This window comes from Musca vetustissima, unplaced genomic scaffold, assembly GCF_032173495.1.
Source record: "Musca vetustissima isolate MV318-11 ecotype Yass unplaced genomic scaffold, APGP_CSIRO_Mvet_v1 utg2553, whole genome shotgun sequence".
NCBI classification, from domain to species: domain Eukaryota; kingdom Metazoa; phylum Arthropoda; class Insecta; order Diptera; family Muscidae; genus Musca; species Musca vetustissima.
The window spans coordinates 532,684-551,718 of NW_026886870.1; the positions used below are offsets into that span (position 1 = coordinate 532,684).

Consider the following 19,035-nt stretch of genomic DNA (forward strand, 5'->3'; position numbering starts at 1 on the left):
TAAAAATAATTTTTTTAAGGCCTATAGAAGGCGTGGATTTTTAAATAATTTTTTTTTAAGGCCTATAGAAGGCGTGGATTTTTAAATAATTGTTTATACGGCGTGGATTTTTTAAATAATTTTTTATACGGCGTGGATTTTTTAAATAATTTTTATACGGCGTGGATTTTTTAAATAATTTTTTATACGGCGTGGATTTTTTAAATAATTTTTTATACGGCGTGGATTTTTTAAATAATTTTTTATACGGCGTGGATTTTTTAAATAATTTTTTATACGGCGTGGATTTTTTAAATAATTTTTTATACGGCGTGGATTTTTTAAATAATTTTTTATACGGCGTGGATTTTTTAAATAATTTTTTATACGGCGTGGATTTTTTAAATAATTTTTTATACGGCGTGGATTTTTTAAATAATTTTTTATACGGCGTGGATTTTTTAAATAATTTTTTATACGGCGTGGATTTTTTAAATAATTTTTTATACGGCGTGGATTTTTTAAATAATTTTTTATACGGCGTGGATTTTTTAAATAATTTTTTATAAGGCCTACAGAAGGCGTGGATTTTTTAAATAATTTTTTATAAGGCCTACAGAAGGCGTGGATTTTTTAAATAATTTTTTATAAGCCCTATAGAAGGTGTGGATTTTTTAAATCATTTTTATCGGCCTACAGAAGTCTTGGATTTTTAAAAATAATTTCTTATAAGGCCTGTAGACCGTGGCTACTCTAAAATTTGTATAGAAACGAAAAACCCATAATCTATGGAATTTTGTTTTCAAACAAATAATTAATGTTATTTTTTGTTTTTCAAAAATCTGTCATCTCCTACACCCTATATTTTAAAAAGAAGGCGCCAACGCCATAGGGTTAATTAAAAAAAAACTCGTTTTACTGTGACGCCCTTCTTTTCGGAAATATTTCAAAGGTAGATTACGAAGACAATATAATTAAATCGCCGCCATCAATGAGCGGCATCTTTGATATATTGAATGAATATTTTGTCTAACTTTGTAACAGATCTAGACAATAATTATAGGTTATGCTGAGGCATAGAATTGTAAACAGTAGCAATTGTTGAGTTATGTTTTATTCAAAAGGCCTCTCAAGAATCGAAGGCATATTTTTGTTGAAAAAAAAAAATATATAATTGATTAATTGTGCTGGTTGGGATTCGTAGCCCACATAAATCGAGGAGGAATTCTTATTTATTTTTTTAAGAAAATATGGTCAGATCTATATTGAAATCGGTGTTATGTTTATATTACCTTAGCAACAAATCGCCTCAACAAATTAATAATGACAATATCAAGTTAAAAATCTGTATGCGGGATGGTATATAATATCCTACACAATCCCTTTTCTTCCGAGCTAAATCCCGAGCCTGGTAATATTTTGCATTCTCTTGTGTGTAGCGGTAGTATTAAGCCATGTTCGAATATGTAGACCCATTTATGTAGACCCTCTTATATCTATAGAACTGATATGAGGTTAAAGATCAATCATCCTTCATTCATACACTGGCAACTTTTCCGAAACATATCTTTCCAAGGTGAACAAAATATTGACCAATAATTTTCAAAATAGCAACAAATATCGTCATGTTTGGAAAATCAGAAAAAATAAAGATTTTCCGATCAATACCAAAAACTATATGTATCGTCTATGGAACCAGATGCACATTTTCTGTCTTATGTCTATAGAAGACCTACTGGGTGTCTTCTCTATATACAAGTCCTACTGGTGGCCTTTAATATATGGAATATCTACTGGAAGTCTTCTAAAGAATGTCTTTTGGCTATAGGAGACCTACATGAAGTCCTCTTTTTATAAAAGATCTACAGGAGGTTTTCTGTATGTAGAGGACCTAACTTACATCTTCTGTCTCTAAATGACATTCAGGAGGTATTCTGTCTATAAAAAACTAAGAAGAGGTCTTCTGTCTATAGAAAACCTACAGTCTATAAAATACCAAATTTGGGTCTTCTGTTAATATTATATACCTACATGTGGTCTTTTGTTTATAAAAGACGCTGTAAGGTCTTATGTATCTAGAAGAGAGCAGGATGTATTCTGTCTATTAAAGGACCAACAGAGTGTCTTCTGTCTATAAATGACCTACGAGAGGTCCTATGTTCCTAAAAGACCTACAGGAGGCCTTCTATCTCTAGAAGACCAGCACAAGGTTTCCTGTCAGTAAGAGAGCTAACAGTGGTCTCCTATCTCTAGAAGACCAGCAGGAGGGTTTCTGTCTAAAAAGACCAAGAGGGGGTATTCTTTCTATAAATGACGTACAGGCTGCCTTATGTCTATAAAATACTGACAGGAGATCGTCTGTATATTGATACCCTAATGCAGGTGTTCTATCTTTAAAAGACCCACAGTTGGTCCTGTGTCCTACAGAAGGTCTTCTGTTTTTAGAAGACCTACATGAGAAATTTTGCCTATAAAAGACCAACAGGAGAACTTCTGTCTGCAAAATACCTATAGGAGGTTTTCTTTCCTTAGAAGACCTACAGGAGGTATTCTGCCTATAAAAGACCTACAGAACGACTTCTGTCTATGAAATAGGAAGAGGGGGTCTTCTGTCTATAGAAGACCTAATGAAGGTCATCTGTCTATAGAATATCTAATGGAAGTCTTTTTTGCCATAGATGTCCTACAGGAGGTTCTCTGCCCATAGATGTTCTACTCGAGGTGTTCTGTATATAGGGTATCTTTTACCTGTAAAATACTAACATGAGGTTTTCTGGCTATAGTAGACCTAATGGAGTTCTTTTGTTCATAATGGCCCTTCGCGATTCGCCTAGACCGATTCGCCTATGACCATTGGTGTACAAAAATATGGATCAAGGACCAATATTTTGTGGCGTTACAAACTCATGGGGCCATTAGTGAAGTCCTGCTTATTCCTTCAATAAAAATCCATTTAGGATCTCTATTGTCTCTTTCAAAGGTTCCGACTCGATTATCAAAATTATAACCTTGTGTGAGAAAATATGAGAGCGCATTCCTTTGAAATTGTAATTCGATTACACCCTTTTTTCAAATAATCCATCAACTGTGCAATGTCCTTCAATATCTTATGACTTACGGAGGTACTCTCAACAATTAAACCACCCAGTCAGTCCGTCATGGACTTCAATTGATATAACTAACAAATAATTATGTTTAACAATAGAAAAGTTGACACGAGAAATGTTGATGATGATGATGATGATGGTGAACACTAGTAGCCAAGGTTCTTCCTTCCCGTTCGCTCTCTTTCTCCCTCACCTATCTCTCCTGTAATTATTTTCTCCACGGTAATTATTTTCTGGTGTTGTTGTTAGAATTCAGTGATGCTGCCGCCGGTTGGGTGTACCAAACAAACAGTAGCAATTTCTGGTATTTTTTTGTAAAATGATTACAAACGGCACAAAATAATGACACTCTCCCAATGAATGCCTTACCAAGTATTCCGAGGTAACTCACAGCTCTAATAAAATAACAAATTGGTTTTTTAGTTGTATTTGTTTTTTTTTCGGAATGTCATATGGGAAACTTGTAATGCAGTTACCGGTTACCGCGGTCATCTTCTCTTTATGTTGCTGATGCTGCTAATGGTGTTAGAACAGAAACCAACCAATGTAAAACAATGCGTGTGTCCTCTACACACACACTAGCACACATAAATATATAAATTTAATGACAGATTGTTTATAATATGCTTTATAGTGAAAAAAATCTGACGATTGTTAACCGGAAGTTATTCGTTTACATTGATTGGCCTTTCAAACTATCCTTTTGTTTCCCTTAGTGTTGTTTTATTGCACTTATGCTGTTGTCGTTGTTATTGTTGCTGCTGCTGCTGTTGTTGCGACCAGTAAATTGTTTAAAAAGTTAGAAATGTTTACCCATTAAAAGAAATGAATTTTATTACATTATTAATGTTCACAACAACAAAAAAAATTATTATTGTTGGAAATAATGGCTGGCGTGGTTGATGGCCGTGATTTGCAGATATTTTTTTCTTCGTTTTCATTCTCCCCGGGGACACCTGTTTCCATTGAAGCGTTCCTACATGACTTTGTAAGTGTCAATGTCAATTCTATGCGACAATTTTAAAAAATATAATGAATTACTAAAAAATTCTATAAGAAAAGAGGTATTCTTTCTAGATTAGGCCTATAGAAGAACTTCTGTCTGTAGAAGGTCCACAGAAGGATTTCTGTCAATAGAATACCTATAGTTCTGGTGTATTTGTAAGACCCACAAGTTGTATTCTGTCTATAGATGATCTACAAGAGGCCATTTGTAGAAAAGTACCAACGAAGGTCTTTTATCTACAGAAGACCCTCAGAAGATCAACTGAGGTCTTGTACCTATAGAAGATATACAGGATGTCTTCTGTCTATAGAAGACCTACAGAATGTCTTCTGTCTATAGAAGACCGACAGGAGGTCTTCATTCCATAGAAGACAACATGATGTCTTCTGTCTATAGAAAATCCAAATGAAGTCCCAAGGTCTTGTGTCTATGGAAGATCTAAAGGAGGTCTTTGGTATATAGAAGACCTACTGGTGGACTTCGGACTTCGAAGACCCACAGACGGGAGTCTGGCAATAGAATACCTGCAGGAGTTCTGCTGTATATGAAATATTCTCGTAGGAAATATTCTCATATGAAATGTATGTATCAATAAATAAATATAATTAAAAAAAGACTCACAGGCTGTCTGCTGTCTATAGATAATCTTCAAGAGGTCATTTGTATATACAGAAGACCCTCTGAAGATGTAATGAGGTCTTATACTTATAGAAGGTATACAGGATGTCTTATGTTTATACAAGTCCTACAGGAGATCTTATTTCTATACAAGACTTCTTCTTTCTATACAAGGTCTTCTTTCTATACTTCATACCATAGAAGACCAACATGAGGTCTTCTGTCTATAGAAAATCTAAATGAGGTCCCGTGGTCTTATGCCTATGGAAGATCAAAACGAGGTCTTTTGTCTACAGGAGAACTTCGGTCTATCGAACACCTACAGGTTTTTTTAAATAGAAAGCGTATATGAGGTCTTCTGCATATAAAAACCTACAGGAGGTCTTTCGTCTATAGAAGGCACACAGAACGTCTTCTGTGCATAAAAGAGCAACAGGAGCCTTTCTGTCTAATGAAGACCTACAAGAGGTCTTCTCTCTACAAAAAGACCGAACAGGAGGTCTTCTATCTATAGAAGATCTTCCTGTAGAAGATGTCCTTCTTCTTCCTGTAGAACAGGGTACAGGACATCTTCTCACCATGGAAGACCTACAGAAGGTCTTATTTCGATGGGAGACCTACAAAGGGGCTTCTTTCTAGGAAAGACCTACAAGGGATATTCTATATTTAAAAGACCTACACGAGGTTCCAGAGACAGGAGAACACCTAGCTCCTGAATCTGGAAAACCTACATGGGTGTTCTGTATATAAGAGACCAATATAAAGTATTTTCATTATGAAGACCTACAGTAGATCCTCTCTTTATAGAAGACATTCTGGAGGTATTTCGTGTATGCAAGACATACAAGAGGTCTTCTGTCGGTAAAATACCTATAGAAGGTCTTCCGTTTAAAGAAAAACATTTAAGAGATCTTTTGTAGATCGAAGGCATATAGGAGTTTTTTCTCTCCATAAAAGAGATATAGGAGGTATCTGTCTATAAAATGCCAATAGGAAGTATTTTCACTATGGAAGGCCTTCAGAAGGTTCTCTCTATAGAAGATCTACTGGAGAAATTCTGTCTACAGAATACCTAGAAGAGCTGTTTATGGAATACCTAATTGGAGTCTTCTAAAGACCTATAGGAAGTATTCTGTGTTTGAAATATTTAAAGGAGGTCGTTATCCTATAGAATACCTACAGGAGGTCATCTGTCTATAAAAGACCTACAGGAGGTTTTCTGTCTATAGGAGACCTATAAGAGATCTTCTTTCTATGAAATATTAACAATAAGTTTTCTGTCTATGGAAGACCTACTGTAGCTTATCTGACTATAGAAGTATTCGGCCTCATATGTTATGCATAACTTCTTCAGTGACTAAATTCCTACAAGAAGGTCTACGTCTACGTAGACGGGCGATCTTCTACGTCTGGAGACCTGTAAAAGATCACCTGTTTTCAAGAAGTAAAAATGGTCGAAAATCTATATATATATATATTTCTAATCTCCTCTTTTTATCTATAGAAGATCTATAATAGGTCTTCTGTGAATAAAGACGAATTAATGAAAGTCTTTTGTCTATGGAAAACCTGTCAGAGCTGTTATGTTTACAGAAAAATTAGAGAAATAATATTAACTACATTTTCAGGGGGTCTTTTGTCTATATACACCTACTCCAAAAGCCATATTCTCTGGATAGAAAACTTACTGGAGGTCTTCTGACAATAAACTTCTGTCATTCTCTGGATAGAAAACTTATTGGAGGTCTTCTGACAATAAACTTCTGTAATGAGGAGACCTACAGAAAATTGTATGTCTATAGAAGACCCAAAGGAGTTCTATAAAATACCTGTTGGAGATCTTTTGTGTATAGAAACTTTATAGATAGATTGAAATTGAAAGACCTCTAGAAGGTCTCAAATTGATAGAAGTCAACAATAAGTGAAATCGGACTTCTATATAGAGACATATTTAAAAGTAGAACTGTAAACCCTTTTTACCGAAAATTGTTGACATTATGAATAAATTGCCAAAGAAAATTTATGAATGAATTGTGGTGACATTGGATTTTACTACATGTGCTGGGAAAGAGATTCACATTACATGTCCCACCGAAAAATAAAAAACACAAACAAGCGACAACAACTTGTAAAACATACGGGGAATACTCCGATTACGCGCAATGGAATAATAGTTGTCCCTCAAACAACAAAAATTGATACCTTGTCTCATAACTCTGAGAATTCAGAAGCAATGTCTGTCGGTCGGTCGGCTGCTTCCATTTGCCAAGTGTTGAATGAATAAAAAAAAAACAACAACAAAAGGAAAACTGCCAGTTGTTGTAGTTGTTACTGTTAAATTATAGAGCAATGGCAGTGCCAGGCTGGCAGCCAGCAGCAGCAACATTATTGTAAAACTATCTGCAAGTTAATGTTGGTGTTGTTGCTACTGCTGCTGTTTTTTGGTGGGGACGTAAATTGATCGTCATGAGTAACGTAAGTGGTGGTGCTGAGGAATGGGGAAGGGGGGACATTCCAAACAAACAAGCAAAAAAAACCAAACTCGATTTTATGAATGAATTTCTCATGTTGCCTTTATACGATTTTTCGTTCGCTATGGAACCAACCGCCAGCGACCACAATCAAAAGCCATCCATATCCATACAAGACACACAAATACATAGACACTACGCTGTTGTCTTTTTTTCAGTTTTTTCCTGAAACTCACGCCACAACATGGATGGAACACATGAAACAACATTCAGCCAACATCATGTCTACTACACATGTTCCAAGTTCCGAGTACCTCTAACTCACATGGACTTATGGTACAAGAACAACAACACGATAATGGGCTTCAGTGCAGAATTTAATGATGATGACGATCATGACGACAACGGCGACGACGACACGACAATAGTGGTGGTGATGATGCCTTTGGCCATGATCTCCATCACAATGGTTGTGGTGGTGTTATATTGTTCTTGTAGCTGCTGCTGGCCTGACGATCGGCCTGCCCTGCCTGCCACCGTTAATAATGTTGAGGATGATCACATCATCCACCAAGATACTTGATGCCCAATATTGTGGTTATTTTATTATGTTCTCCATCCATTCAAGCCGTCCCTACACACACTCACACCTCACTCACCCTTCCCACTCTCCAGCCGTTCGCTGGTAGTTAATTCCCTCACGCAACGACCTGCTAAACCACTATGATTGCGGTCGTTGTCAATGATGATGACGATGACTACGATGTTGTTGTAGTCGTTTTTTTGTTGTTGTTACAGCTTCCGCTGCTTCCGTTTACTATACATACTATCATCAAAGCATCAATGAATTACGGAATGAATGAATGGATGGAGGCTTTTTTCAAACAGCAGCAGCAACAACAACAAAACTATGTGAGGGAATTTAGTTTGTCGCTTTGAGTTCCCTTTACTTAGCGTTTTTTTTTGCTGGCCGCTAATTTCTTCTATTGATTTTATGTTTACTAGACATGGTTGTTGTTTTTGTTATTTTTGTCCCCATATAGATATTGTTGATTTTATGTTTTATCTTCTTGTTTTCCGACATTCTTGGGCGTAAGTTAGTTTGGTTATATTCGAGAAATTTTACAAAACAAAAGGTAGTATTCTGACCAGATGTTCCGACACAACAATGCATGACCGCGACACATTATCATGTGAATGAGACACCAATGCAGAATGTCACGTAAATTTGTTGTTTTTTATTGTAGGACTAGATCAACATTTTAAAAAAAACAGGTCAGGAGACCATATGGAGACTAAAGCCCTCTTGTATGTCTCCTAAAGAGAGGAGATATCATAAAGATCTCCTTAAAATCGATCAGGCCTTCAAAAAAAAAAATCCCTCATGTATACAAACTTTCTATATACAGAAGATCTTCTTATGTAATCTTCTATAGTCGAAAGATCTCTTGTTGGGATTATACCTTTAGAAAACACCCCTCTATATACAGAAGACTTACGGTAGATCTTCTATGGACAAAATACCCCTGTCAGACTTCGGTAGACAGAAGACCACCTCTGAGTCTTCTATATACAAAATACTACCTATAGAATACCGCATGTTGATGTTTGTAGACAGAAAACCTCCTGTAGATATGCAGAATACCTCCCTTTGTCTTCTGAAGACAGAATAACTCTTATATGGACAGAATAACTTCTGTGGGTTTACTATATACAAATAAACTCCTATTGGTCTTCTATAGACAGAACAAATATTGTAGGTCTTCTATGCACAGAAGACTTCTTTAAGGTATTCTATGGATAGAAAACCCCCTGAAAGTATTCTATAGACAGAATACCTCTTGTAGGTCACATATAGATAGAAAATCTTCTGCAAGTCTTCTATATAGATGACCTAATGTAGGTGTTCTAAAGACAGATGAGTTCCACCAGGTCTTCTAAAGACAGAATTCTTTCAGAAGGTCTCCTACAGACAGAAAACTCATGCACATATTTTATAGACAGATGGCCTCCAGTAGATATTCTATAGACAGAAGTCATTGTAGAGGTCTTATATAAACAAAATACGACCTATAGGTCCTCTTTAAACAGAAGACATCCTATAGGTCTTCTATAGGCAGATGGTGTCCTATAAGTGCTCTATAGACAGAACACCTTCTATAGGTCTTTTGTAGGCAGAAGGCCTCCTGTAGGCCAAGAACTCCTGTAGCTCTTCTATAGACAGAAGACCTCTAAGAGGTTCCATTGACAAAATACCTCTTCTAGATATTTTATACACAGAAGGGTTCTTTAAGGTCTTCCATAGACCGAAGTGCTCTTATAGGTCTTCCATAGACAGAAGACCTTTTGTAAGATTTCTATAAACAAAATTAATCATTTTAGTCTTCCATAAACGTTAGACCTCCTATAGGTCTTTTATATTATATATAGAAGATATCTTCGAGGAAGATTTTATGTAGGTCTTCTTTAAACAGAAGATCTCCTCAAGGTCTTCTATAGAATAAATATTTTCATTAGGTCCTCCTGTAGGTCTTCTATTAACATAATCTATAAATAAAAATGAAAAAAGGTAGGGTATACAGAGGTCTTCTATAGGGCGAAAATAACCCGAAGGTCTTATAGAGGACGAACGATTTAAGTTTTATATAGTAGGAAGTCCTTTTAAGGGTCTTCCATATTAAGAACACCTTCTATAGACCTTCTGCAGGAAGAAGACTTCTAGTACGTTTTATATATAGGCGGAAGAACTGCTATTGATGTACGATAGACAGAAATCCTCCAATAACAACAGCATCGTCTGTATATTTTCTATTAGAAGAAGACCCGATGTAGATTACCAATTGGTAAAAGTACTCCCCTAGAAAGAAGACTTCCTATAAATTCTCTATATGAGGAATGCTTCTTGTAGGTCTTTCATATGAAGAAGGCATCCATTAGGACTTCTATTGACAGAAATCCTCCTGTAGGTATTCTATTAACATAATCTATAAATTAAAGTGAAAAAGGTAAGGTATACAGTACAGTAAGGTATAACACGGAGATCTTATAGAGGATAAACAAGTTAAGTTTTATATAGTATGAAGTCCTTTCCATATTACGAATAACTTCTATAGACCTTCTGCTAAAAGAAGACTTCCAATACGTTTTCTATTGATGAATAACTGCTATAGTTGTACGAAAGGTAGGAGTCCTCCAAAAACAATAGGATCGTGTGTATATTTTCTATTGGACCTGCTGTAGGTTGCCAATTGGTAGAAGTACTCCTCTAGTAAGTCTTGCTATAAATTCTCTATATGCGGCAAGCTTCTTGTAGGTCTTTCATAGGAAGAAGACGTCCTTTAGGAAGAATATTTCAGGTAGTTCTTCCATAAACTCTTTTCTATATGAAACCTAAAAGCTTCTTTGTAGGTCTTCTTTCATACATAAAGAACAAGAATGCAGGTCTTCTTCATATAGAAGAAGACATCCTTTAGGAAAAATATTTCAGGTAGTTCTTCCATAGGAAGTTTATCTTCGGTGACTTTTTTATGGGAATAAATCATCCTGTTGGTCTTCCCGGGAAAGAATACCTTCTGTAGGTCTTCACTAGGTTGAATGCCTCCAGTACATAAAGAACATTAAGAATGTCTTCTTCCTAGAGAAGATCCTCAGGTCTTCTTCATATAGAAAACAAAGAGAAGACATGCTGATGTTCTCTAGGAAGAAGGCATTCTGTAGGTCTTCTCTAGAAATAAGTCTTTCTGTAGCCCATCTCTTTGAAGAGATCCTAGTTTTCTATAAGAATAACTACTTTTGTAGAAGTTCTCAAGTAGTTCTTCTATATAGAGATTACCTTCCGCGACTCATGTATAGCAAGTCTACCTTCCGTAGATCAACAAGAAATTTCCAAAGACTTCATGGTGGCCCAGTTAATCAAATGTTGCCACTTTATTTGAATATCCCCAAAAATTAAAAAATGATCTCCTCCTTCCTCTCCATCTTCACACGCAACTTTTAATTCATTCATGATTATTTTGGGGGCAAGGGGTTTCTTTCTTTCTCATTTAAATAGCATTCTTAGCTTCGGATTTTCGGCAGATTAAAAAGTCGGAACAAAAATCTGATAAACTCTAATAGGTCAACACTTCTACGAAACTTTAACGGTTTACGGTGTTGTATGTAACAACACTTCGTACGCCAGGTAAAAGAAATGCGTTACAAAAAAAATTGTATCGTAAGCGTTTAAATGTGGGGATAACTGACTAGATTATCCAGATAGTACAGCAGCAGCAACAACAACAAAAACCACAATAATTACAAGAAGAAGAAGAAGAAGTAACCGTCCATCCCAATAATGATTTGATTTTATGAATGAAAAGAAGCTAAACTAAGGATGAATGAATGGAGCCAGGTTTGGTATGAATGACTGAATGAATGTGTGGTGTGGTAAGGTAGTAAATCTGGTTTCTCTAATGTCTGAATGAATGAGCGAATGAGTGCGGGAAGAGCTACGCAAGGCAACGTTACCAAAAGGAATGAATGAAATGATGTTACGCGTTGTTAAACTATGGCCAGCAAGCAACAAAAAAAGGAAATGACCAATAATAATTACCACACAGAAAAAACATTCATCTATGGTTGTTGTTACTTGGACCAACATCGTCATCAGCATCATTTGGAACCAGTAGCACTTTGTAGCTGGTTATTTTCCGAAAGGAGTTGAATGAAATGATGTTGGTGGGATAGTAGAATAACAGTAGCCGCCGTAATAACCAGAAAATGTTTGAAACATCTTTTATACAAAACTACCAACAACAACAATTACAACAACAGTAATGTTATATTTTTAGACTACATAATAGCAGACATGAAACGGTTATTAACGATAAGAAAAGAACCCCGATGCGCAGGTCTCAATATTTAGAGGGTTTTCAAGGGAAATTATGTTCAAAAATTATGACCTATAGGCAATTTTCTTTCTATATAGGGGCTCCAAGTCTTTCTCCAATGAAAAATCTACACAATGTCTTATGTATATAGAATATTAATAGAAGACCTGATGGAGGAATCCTCTATATAGTCCACCATCTCATCTATGAATATGATCTTAAGTTTTTACAAGAAAATCAGGACAAGAGTACATCGAAAAACCAAAGGAAACTGCAATCGACCGAAAACCAGGCAAATCCAACTAAAGTAGCAATTTGAAGCGTCTGTTACATTAGAAAACCTGGTAATGTGGCGAATGTTTCGTTTAAGCATCGTAGGATGGTAAAAAAACGAACAGCAGAAGTAAATTCTTACATTTTTGCCGGGTCATTCGACTTAGAATAATTCTTCTGTCCACATAACACCTACAGATCTTCCTCAATATTTAATATAGTGAAATTTAAGGGTTACCCGATAGAATGTTCTCTTTTGGGTCTTCTATGGACACAATAACTCCTGTATCTCTTCTACACACAGAAGGCCTGCTGTAAGTCTACTCTATTTTGGATTTTTATGAGAAGGCAACCATATGGACTTCCATGAGTAGAATATAAGGGCTAATAAATATATATCTGGGATTTTCATTGTATCGTTTGGCATTTTTATACCCTGCAGTGTGTATTAAATTTGTCATTCCGTTTGTAATATCTTGACTCATGAGACTCCACTACCAGGCTCTCGATAGACAGAAGAGTTCCAATAGGTCTTCTATAGACAGAAGTCTTCCAGAAGGTCTCCTACCGACAGAAAACTCATGTAGCTCTATTATAGACAGATGACCTCCTGTAGATCTTCTATAGACAAAAGGCTTCCTAGAGTACTTCTATAAACTAAACACGTCCAATCGGTCCTCCAAAGAAGACCTATAGGTCTTCTATAAACAAAAGACATCCTGTATTAAATTGGTCATTCCGATTGTAATATCTTGACTCATGAGACTCCACTGATTCTTCTGTTGAAACCACGATATTGAAGCTAGAGCTTTAAACATTTGCACATACAATAAAACCCAATTATGCCCAAAATGGAAGGGCACCGCTATGGGTGTGATTTGGCATTTTGGATCCTCGGGGAGTAGAAATCTTCCTTCGAAAAATCTTCAACATTGGTTCACTTTTTACGGTGACACCCATTTAACCGTATTCTATAGACAGAAGATCTCCTGTAGATTTTCTATGGACAGAAGACCTCCATTAGGTGTTCTTTTCACAGAATACCTCCAGTAGGTCTAATATACGCAGTAAATTTCTTGTAAGTCTTTTATAGGAAGAATACTTGTTGTTAGTCATCTATAGACAGAAGATCTCTTGTAAGTCTTCTATAGGAAAAATATTCTATAAACAGAAGACCTCCTGTAAATCTTATGTATACAGAATATATCTTCTAGACCAAAAAGATCTCTTCTTCTATAGAGAGAAGACCTTCATTAGGTCTTCTATACACAGAGAAAGACCTAAAGAGGTCTTCTATAGACTGAAGACCTCCAGTATATTATTTTGTAAGTTTTCTATAGGAAGAATACATGCTGTAGGACTTCTATAGAATGTAGGTTTTCTTAGAAAAAAACACCTGCCATAGGTTTTCTATAGACAGAAGACCTTTGGTAGGTCTATCTCCTGTAGGTCTTCTATAGACAGATGATTTATCTGTAGACAGTAGAACTCCTGTAGGCCCTCTTTCTATAAAATATTAACAGGAGGTATCTAGGGTTTGGCTATGAAACATATATTCAGTCTTTCCATTGCCTTTTTGATTTCGGTATTTAAAGGTAATTATACCCTACACAACTATGTTGTCAGGGTATTATAGCTTTGTGAAGCCCCAAAAGTTTGTAACGCCGCGAAATATTGGTCCTAGACCCACCTTTAAGTGTACCGATCGTCATATCTCGACTAGCTGAGTCGATCTAGACATGTGTGTCCGTCCGTCTGTCCATTATAATTTGTAAACACGATACAGGCCACAGTTATGGACCAATCTTCATGAAATTTTGCATGTAGGATGGTTTCTGGCCAATGAAGACCCCTATTGTTTTTGGAAAAGATCGTTTAATATTAAAGGGATGAAATGGACCAAAAACTTTATTTTTGTCGGTTTTTCTGGTCGCTCCAGAGGCCGCAATTATGGCCCAAACAGCGCGAATTTTTGCATGGAGAAGGGGATCGGGCCAAAGAATAAGCATGCCTGTTTTGATAATGATCGGTCAATATTTAGCGGGTGAAATGGACCCGAACATTTGTGTGAAAAATGACAATATTTGTATTCTATGGCGTATATATTTACCACTGAAGGACATAGACCCGATAAGTAGGTAGTATATCCAAGGGGAGTGGTCGACCTTTAAATTGATACCAATTATATTGTCGTAGGTACTCGGATGCGGGAGTTGCACTTAAATATTTACAGGTGATTACGTATGTACATACTATTTAGTAACCTATTACCACACTGGAGGGCGGAAATATAGCGCTGATCGCTTTGAAATGTTCCATGAGGTTCCAGTTATGGTCAAGGACAGCGCCTAAAATGTTAGGTGATGATCAGATAATATTTTTCGGATGAAGTGGACCGAAAACTTAATTATTTGTACTTTTCGAGTCGAAAGCCGAACATCACAACACAACCCACTGTGAAGGGAATCTGTACTGATTATGAGTAACATTTACTGTCCTCTAGCCAGTCAAAAGTGTGCAAATATCGCGAAATATTGCCCAATCTCAGAATATAGAACCTCAGAAAGTTAGATTTTCATGGAAGTTGTGTAGGGTATCGTATGGTCGGCCCCGTCTGACTATACTGCTCCGCTCACTGGTTTTTTCCATATAAGTCCTGCAGAAACTCCACCAATGCAAAACCAGCGAAGTGTTCAGCACTTCTACGAAAAAGAAGACCTACGGCTATTCTATGGAGAAGAAGACCCTCAGCTCTTCCTCTAGCTCTTGTACTGTGAAGAAGATCACCAGCACTTAGCACTTATTCGAGAACCCAAACAGCAAAGAACTGACGTTGCTTGTGTTAAATAGACCTTATAAGTCTTAAGACCTAATTCTTTCCTGCAGTATAATATGTGGAATTTCCAATACCAAAGAATGACGAAAAAGGCAAAAACGTGGCGGACAAACCTGACCAACAGCTCGATACTACAATAAGTTTTATTGCGGTCCGACAAGTGCTTCACGACGATCAAACAATTCGTAAGTTTTGAGAACTGTGAATGCAAGATTTTCAAAAATTTTTTGTGCCATCAGGCCTAATGCTAATGAGGGTACATAAGCTTTAAGTTGTTGTTGTTTTTTGGGATAAAAAAAAATCCTTATTTTTGATTGTATGAACTAGGATTATTGACTTCGCACAACAATTAACAAAATGGCGGAACTTTGATTTTTTTTTTTTTTTGGAAAATCGCCATTTTTGGACCACAAACTAAGTTAAAAATAAGGAAGATCTTCATCTATTGGCTTTATCCAAGTGCATACGAGAACAATACACTCCCAATGAAACGTGTCACAATTTGGAACCGATTGGATTATTAGTTTTTGAGTTATCGTGCCCGCCATTCGTAAAACACTGCTTCGAGAAAAATGCGTTTAAAGTTTGAGAATCACTCCTGCCGTCACTTGATGCTGGCATAATAAATCGGCTATATCTTCAAGAATTCTTGAGATTTTCACTTGAAATTTTGTAGGGACATCCTAGTTAGAGTAGATTCGAGTTAAATCCTTAACCCTTAATACGAATTGGTCCAAAGACCAACCAAAGTTGTTTGTTGAAGAAAAATATCAAAGCAAATGGTCGGCTCTTACTGCTTCGAAGCTGGCTAAGTGACAATTTCTCCGATTGAGCTACCTAGGTCTTAAATAAACTCTTAGGTTTTTTGGAGTACAAAGAAATCCAATATGACGGAGCCCTATTCGTTTTTTGGAGAAAAATATTAAAACTCTACGTGAATAAATCTGCTCTTTTCTGAAAACCTTCATATTTTTACTGAAGAAGATCTTCAGCTGTTTACAGAGTAGACTTCAGAAGACTAACTATTTTAAAAAGAACAAAATATCCATCACTTATATAAGGAGGAACAACCATCATTTGTAGTAAGACAATATCCAATTCGTCTGTGAAATGACCTTCGACTTTTCTATTAGAACAATACCTTAAATTTTTTTGATTAGGACGATCAGCTCTTCTGTAAAGAAAAATACCGCCAAGAAGTTTCTCCTCTACTTGGGCTAGGATAAACCCTCTTGAATAATGAGGAAGGCCACTGGATCTTTTATAAAGAAAACCTGGTCTTAGAAAGAAAATCTCCTATAGACCAGCCTTTATTGGCCTTCTTAGAGAAGGCATATTGAAATTATTTATAGGATATTTTTCTTCGAAAATATAACTGGTGGTCTTACTGGAAACGAAGCCTATTTCTCTATAAGAAATAATAATTAATAAATAATCCCATTATTGGTTTCGCTTTATTTCCAGTTTGTCTATTTTCAGGAAATTTCCTGTAACCCAGTGTTATTACATTTCATCTCTCAATTTAGATGTGTCATGTCTTGGCTGGGACTTGACTGGTTGGTTGCATGGTTGTTTGTAGCCATTAGTCCGCATATGTATGTATGTTTGTTTTTTTTTCTAAATGTTATTTTATTGTTGTTGGCGTTTTTCATCTTTTTTCCTGAAAGTGTAAAATTGTGAAAGATCTTTTGTCGATATGAATTGTCTTAGCCTTTGATCAGTTCTGTTATTGTTGTTCTTTTAGGCCATTTTTAAAGTAACAACATCATCATCGGCGGCGGCAGCAGCAGCAGTTGAGTTGAGGCACCAACAGCAAATTACTTATGAATGAACGACAATAACAACATGAAAAAAATACAACAAAACGCTGAATGAATGCGTGAGTAAAATGCATTATAAGCGTGAAGAAAAAATATTATTGTTATTAGTGTTGTTGGGCAAAAGCACGACATCAGTCAGAACAACCAGCCAGATATTAACATTAACATCACATCTCATTTTGGATTCAATACTCAATACGATGATGATGATCATTATTCCCCAACACATTGAGTATGGGTCCATACACCATCGTCATCATCATCATTATTCTCATACAAACTGAGTATGGTGTATGGACCCATGGTCATCATCATCCACATAACATTAACTCTGGCCCAGTGCCAACCAGCCTTTAAACTTAGCGTTCGATACAGTTTTTGTTGTCAAATCTCAAAAAAGAAAAACAACTACCGAACATGAGAAAGCCAAACAAATTGTCTGGAGATAATTATGTTGTCAGTACCAGGGAATAATAACTCCGACGATGGCCAATTACATGGTGGATAAAGCTACTGTTACCGCATACAGATTTTGTTGGTTTTTTTTTCACATTACCTCTCACCCAGTTTATTTTTCAGGTGGGAAGGGGAGTAGAATCCCTTCGTGTTATGATTGCACCCGAATTTTTGTTTTCAAACCTTTGCCATGACCTTTTGTTATGCCGCCCAACCACAATTTTTATTACTTCTTTCTTCAATTATTTTTTTTAAACAGATTTTGGCGCCTTTTTATTTGTTCTTCTTCTACTTCTCCCAGATCTTAGACAAGTCCCGTCTAGTCGCCACGCCAATGACCGGCTTTTCTATTGTCTAATTATTGTTATTAATATTCATTAAGCCGGCATTTAGGAGCTGTTTTAAGTAACAATTGGACAATTTTAGAATTGTTAACTACCCTTCAAAGGCCAGCCACATTTTGTTTTTAATCCCAGTTTTGGTATCGACTTGGTGTTTGTTTTTATTTTTGTTTTTGGTTAATGTCCTTTTTTGGAAAACCTATTGTGAGTACTCGTGTGTTTTTCGCCATAAAACCTCGTTGCTGCTGCTGCTGGCTGTCTGCTGAAGTCTACACGTGCCTGGAAATCAAATCGATTTGAATGTTCGAAAAAAATATTTGTTTGATAAAAATAACAATTTAAATTAGATTTATAATGAAATTATTTAATAGTAAAAAATATTTTTTAATAAAAATTTTGTAATAAAAAAAAATTGTGATAAAAACAATTTAAATTGGATTTATAATTAAATTATTTAATAAATATTAAAAAAATATATTTTCATAATAAAAAATGTTGTAATAAAAAATATTCTGGATTTTTATGATATGACAACCCTGTGGACTTCCATGACTAGAATACACGAGCTAATACATACATATCTGGAATTTCCATTGAATCGTTTGACATATTTTTATACCCTGCAGTGTGTATTAAATTTGTCATGTCGTTTCAAAAACCTCGACCTCTATGACTTCATTGAATCCTCTGTTGAAATCACTATAGATTTTCTCGCAATTTTGAATCTGGGCCTAAATCTGGGTGCTACAGCAAGATATGGACCCCTATAATATTTGCACCCATTTGCCACCAAATCTTCCTGCAAAAATTAACAATATTGGTCCATCTTTTGGCGTAGAACCCATATAGCAGTATCCGTGAAATTTCGGTATTTCTGGAGGAGGTTACCACCAACATTTTGTTTTTTTTTGAAGAGCTTAGACCCACTTTTCAACCGAATTGGTTATAATTTTGTATTGTGAATTCTCATAGGGTAGAAAATCTCTTCCAAAAATTTTTGGGATGTCCCCATATAAATGTACCCCCAAAATTTCTGGATTTTTTTTATTGGTGGGTTGTTTTCAAATGAATTGACGGTAATTCAGTATTCCGAATTCTCATAGGATAGAAACCAAAAATTACCAATATTTAAATTTCAGTGCTATTGCTTGGGTAATAAGGTACTCATAGGTTAGCAGATCTTCAAAAAAAAAAAAAAAAAAAATACAGAAAAGTGATAAACATTGGTCCACTTTTTATGATAGCCCCCATATAAAGGAA

General features: G+C 35.8%; 1 protein-coding gene across 1 annotated transcript in view; it reads left to right on the forward strand.

The window, feature by feature from the left end:
- The first annotated feature begins 7,425 nt into the window (after window positions 1-7,425).
- Window positions 7,426-19,035, forward strand: part of LOC133334361 (glutamate dehydrogenase, mitochondrial) — a 165,538-nt gene continuing 153,928 nt past the window's right edge. The window contains exons 1-2 of the mRNA XM_061542656.1: window positions 7,426-7,661; window positions 14,900-14,905. Coding sequence (XP_061398640.1) covers window positions 7,426-7,661; window positions 14,900-14,905 — 242 coding nt within the window. The remainder of the gene's footprint in view (window positions 7,662-14,899; window positions 14,906-19,035) is intronic.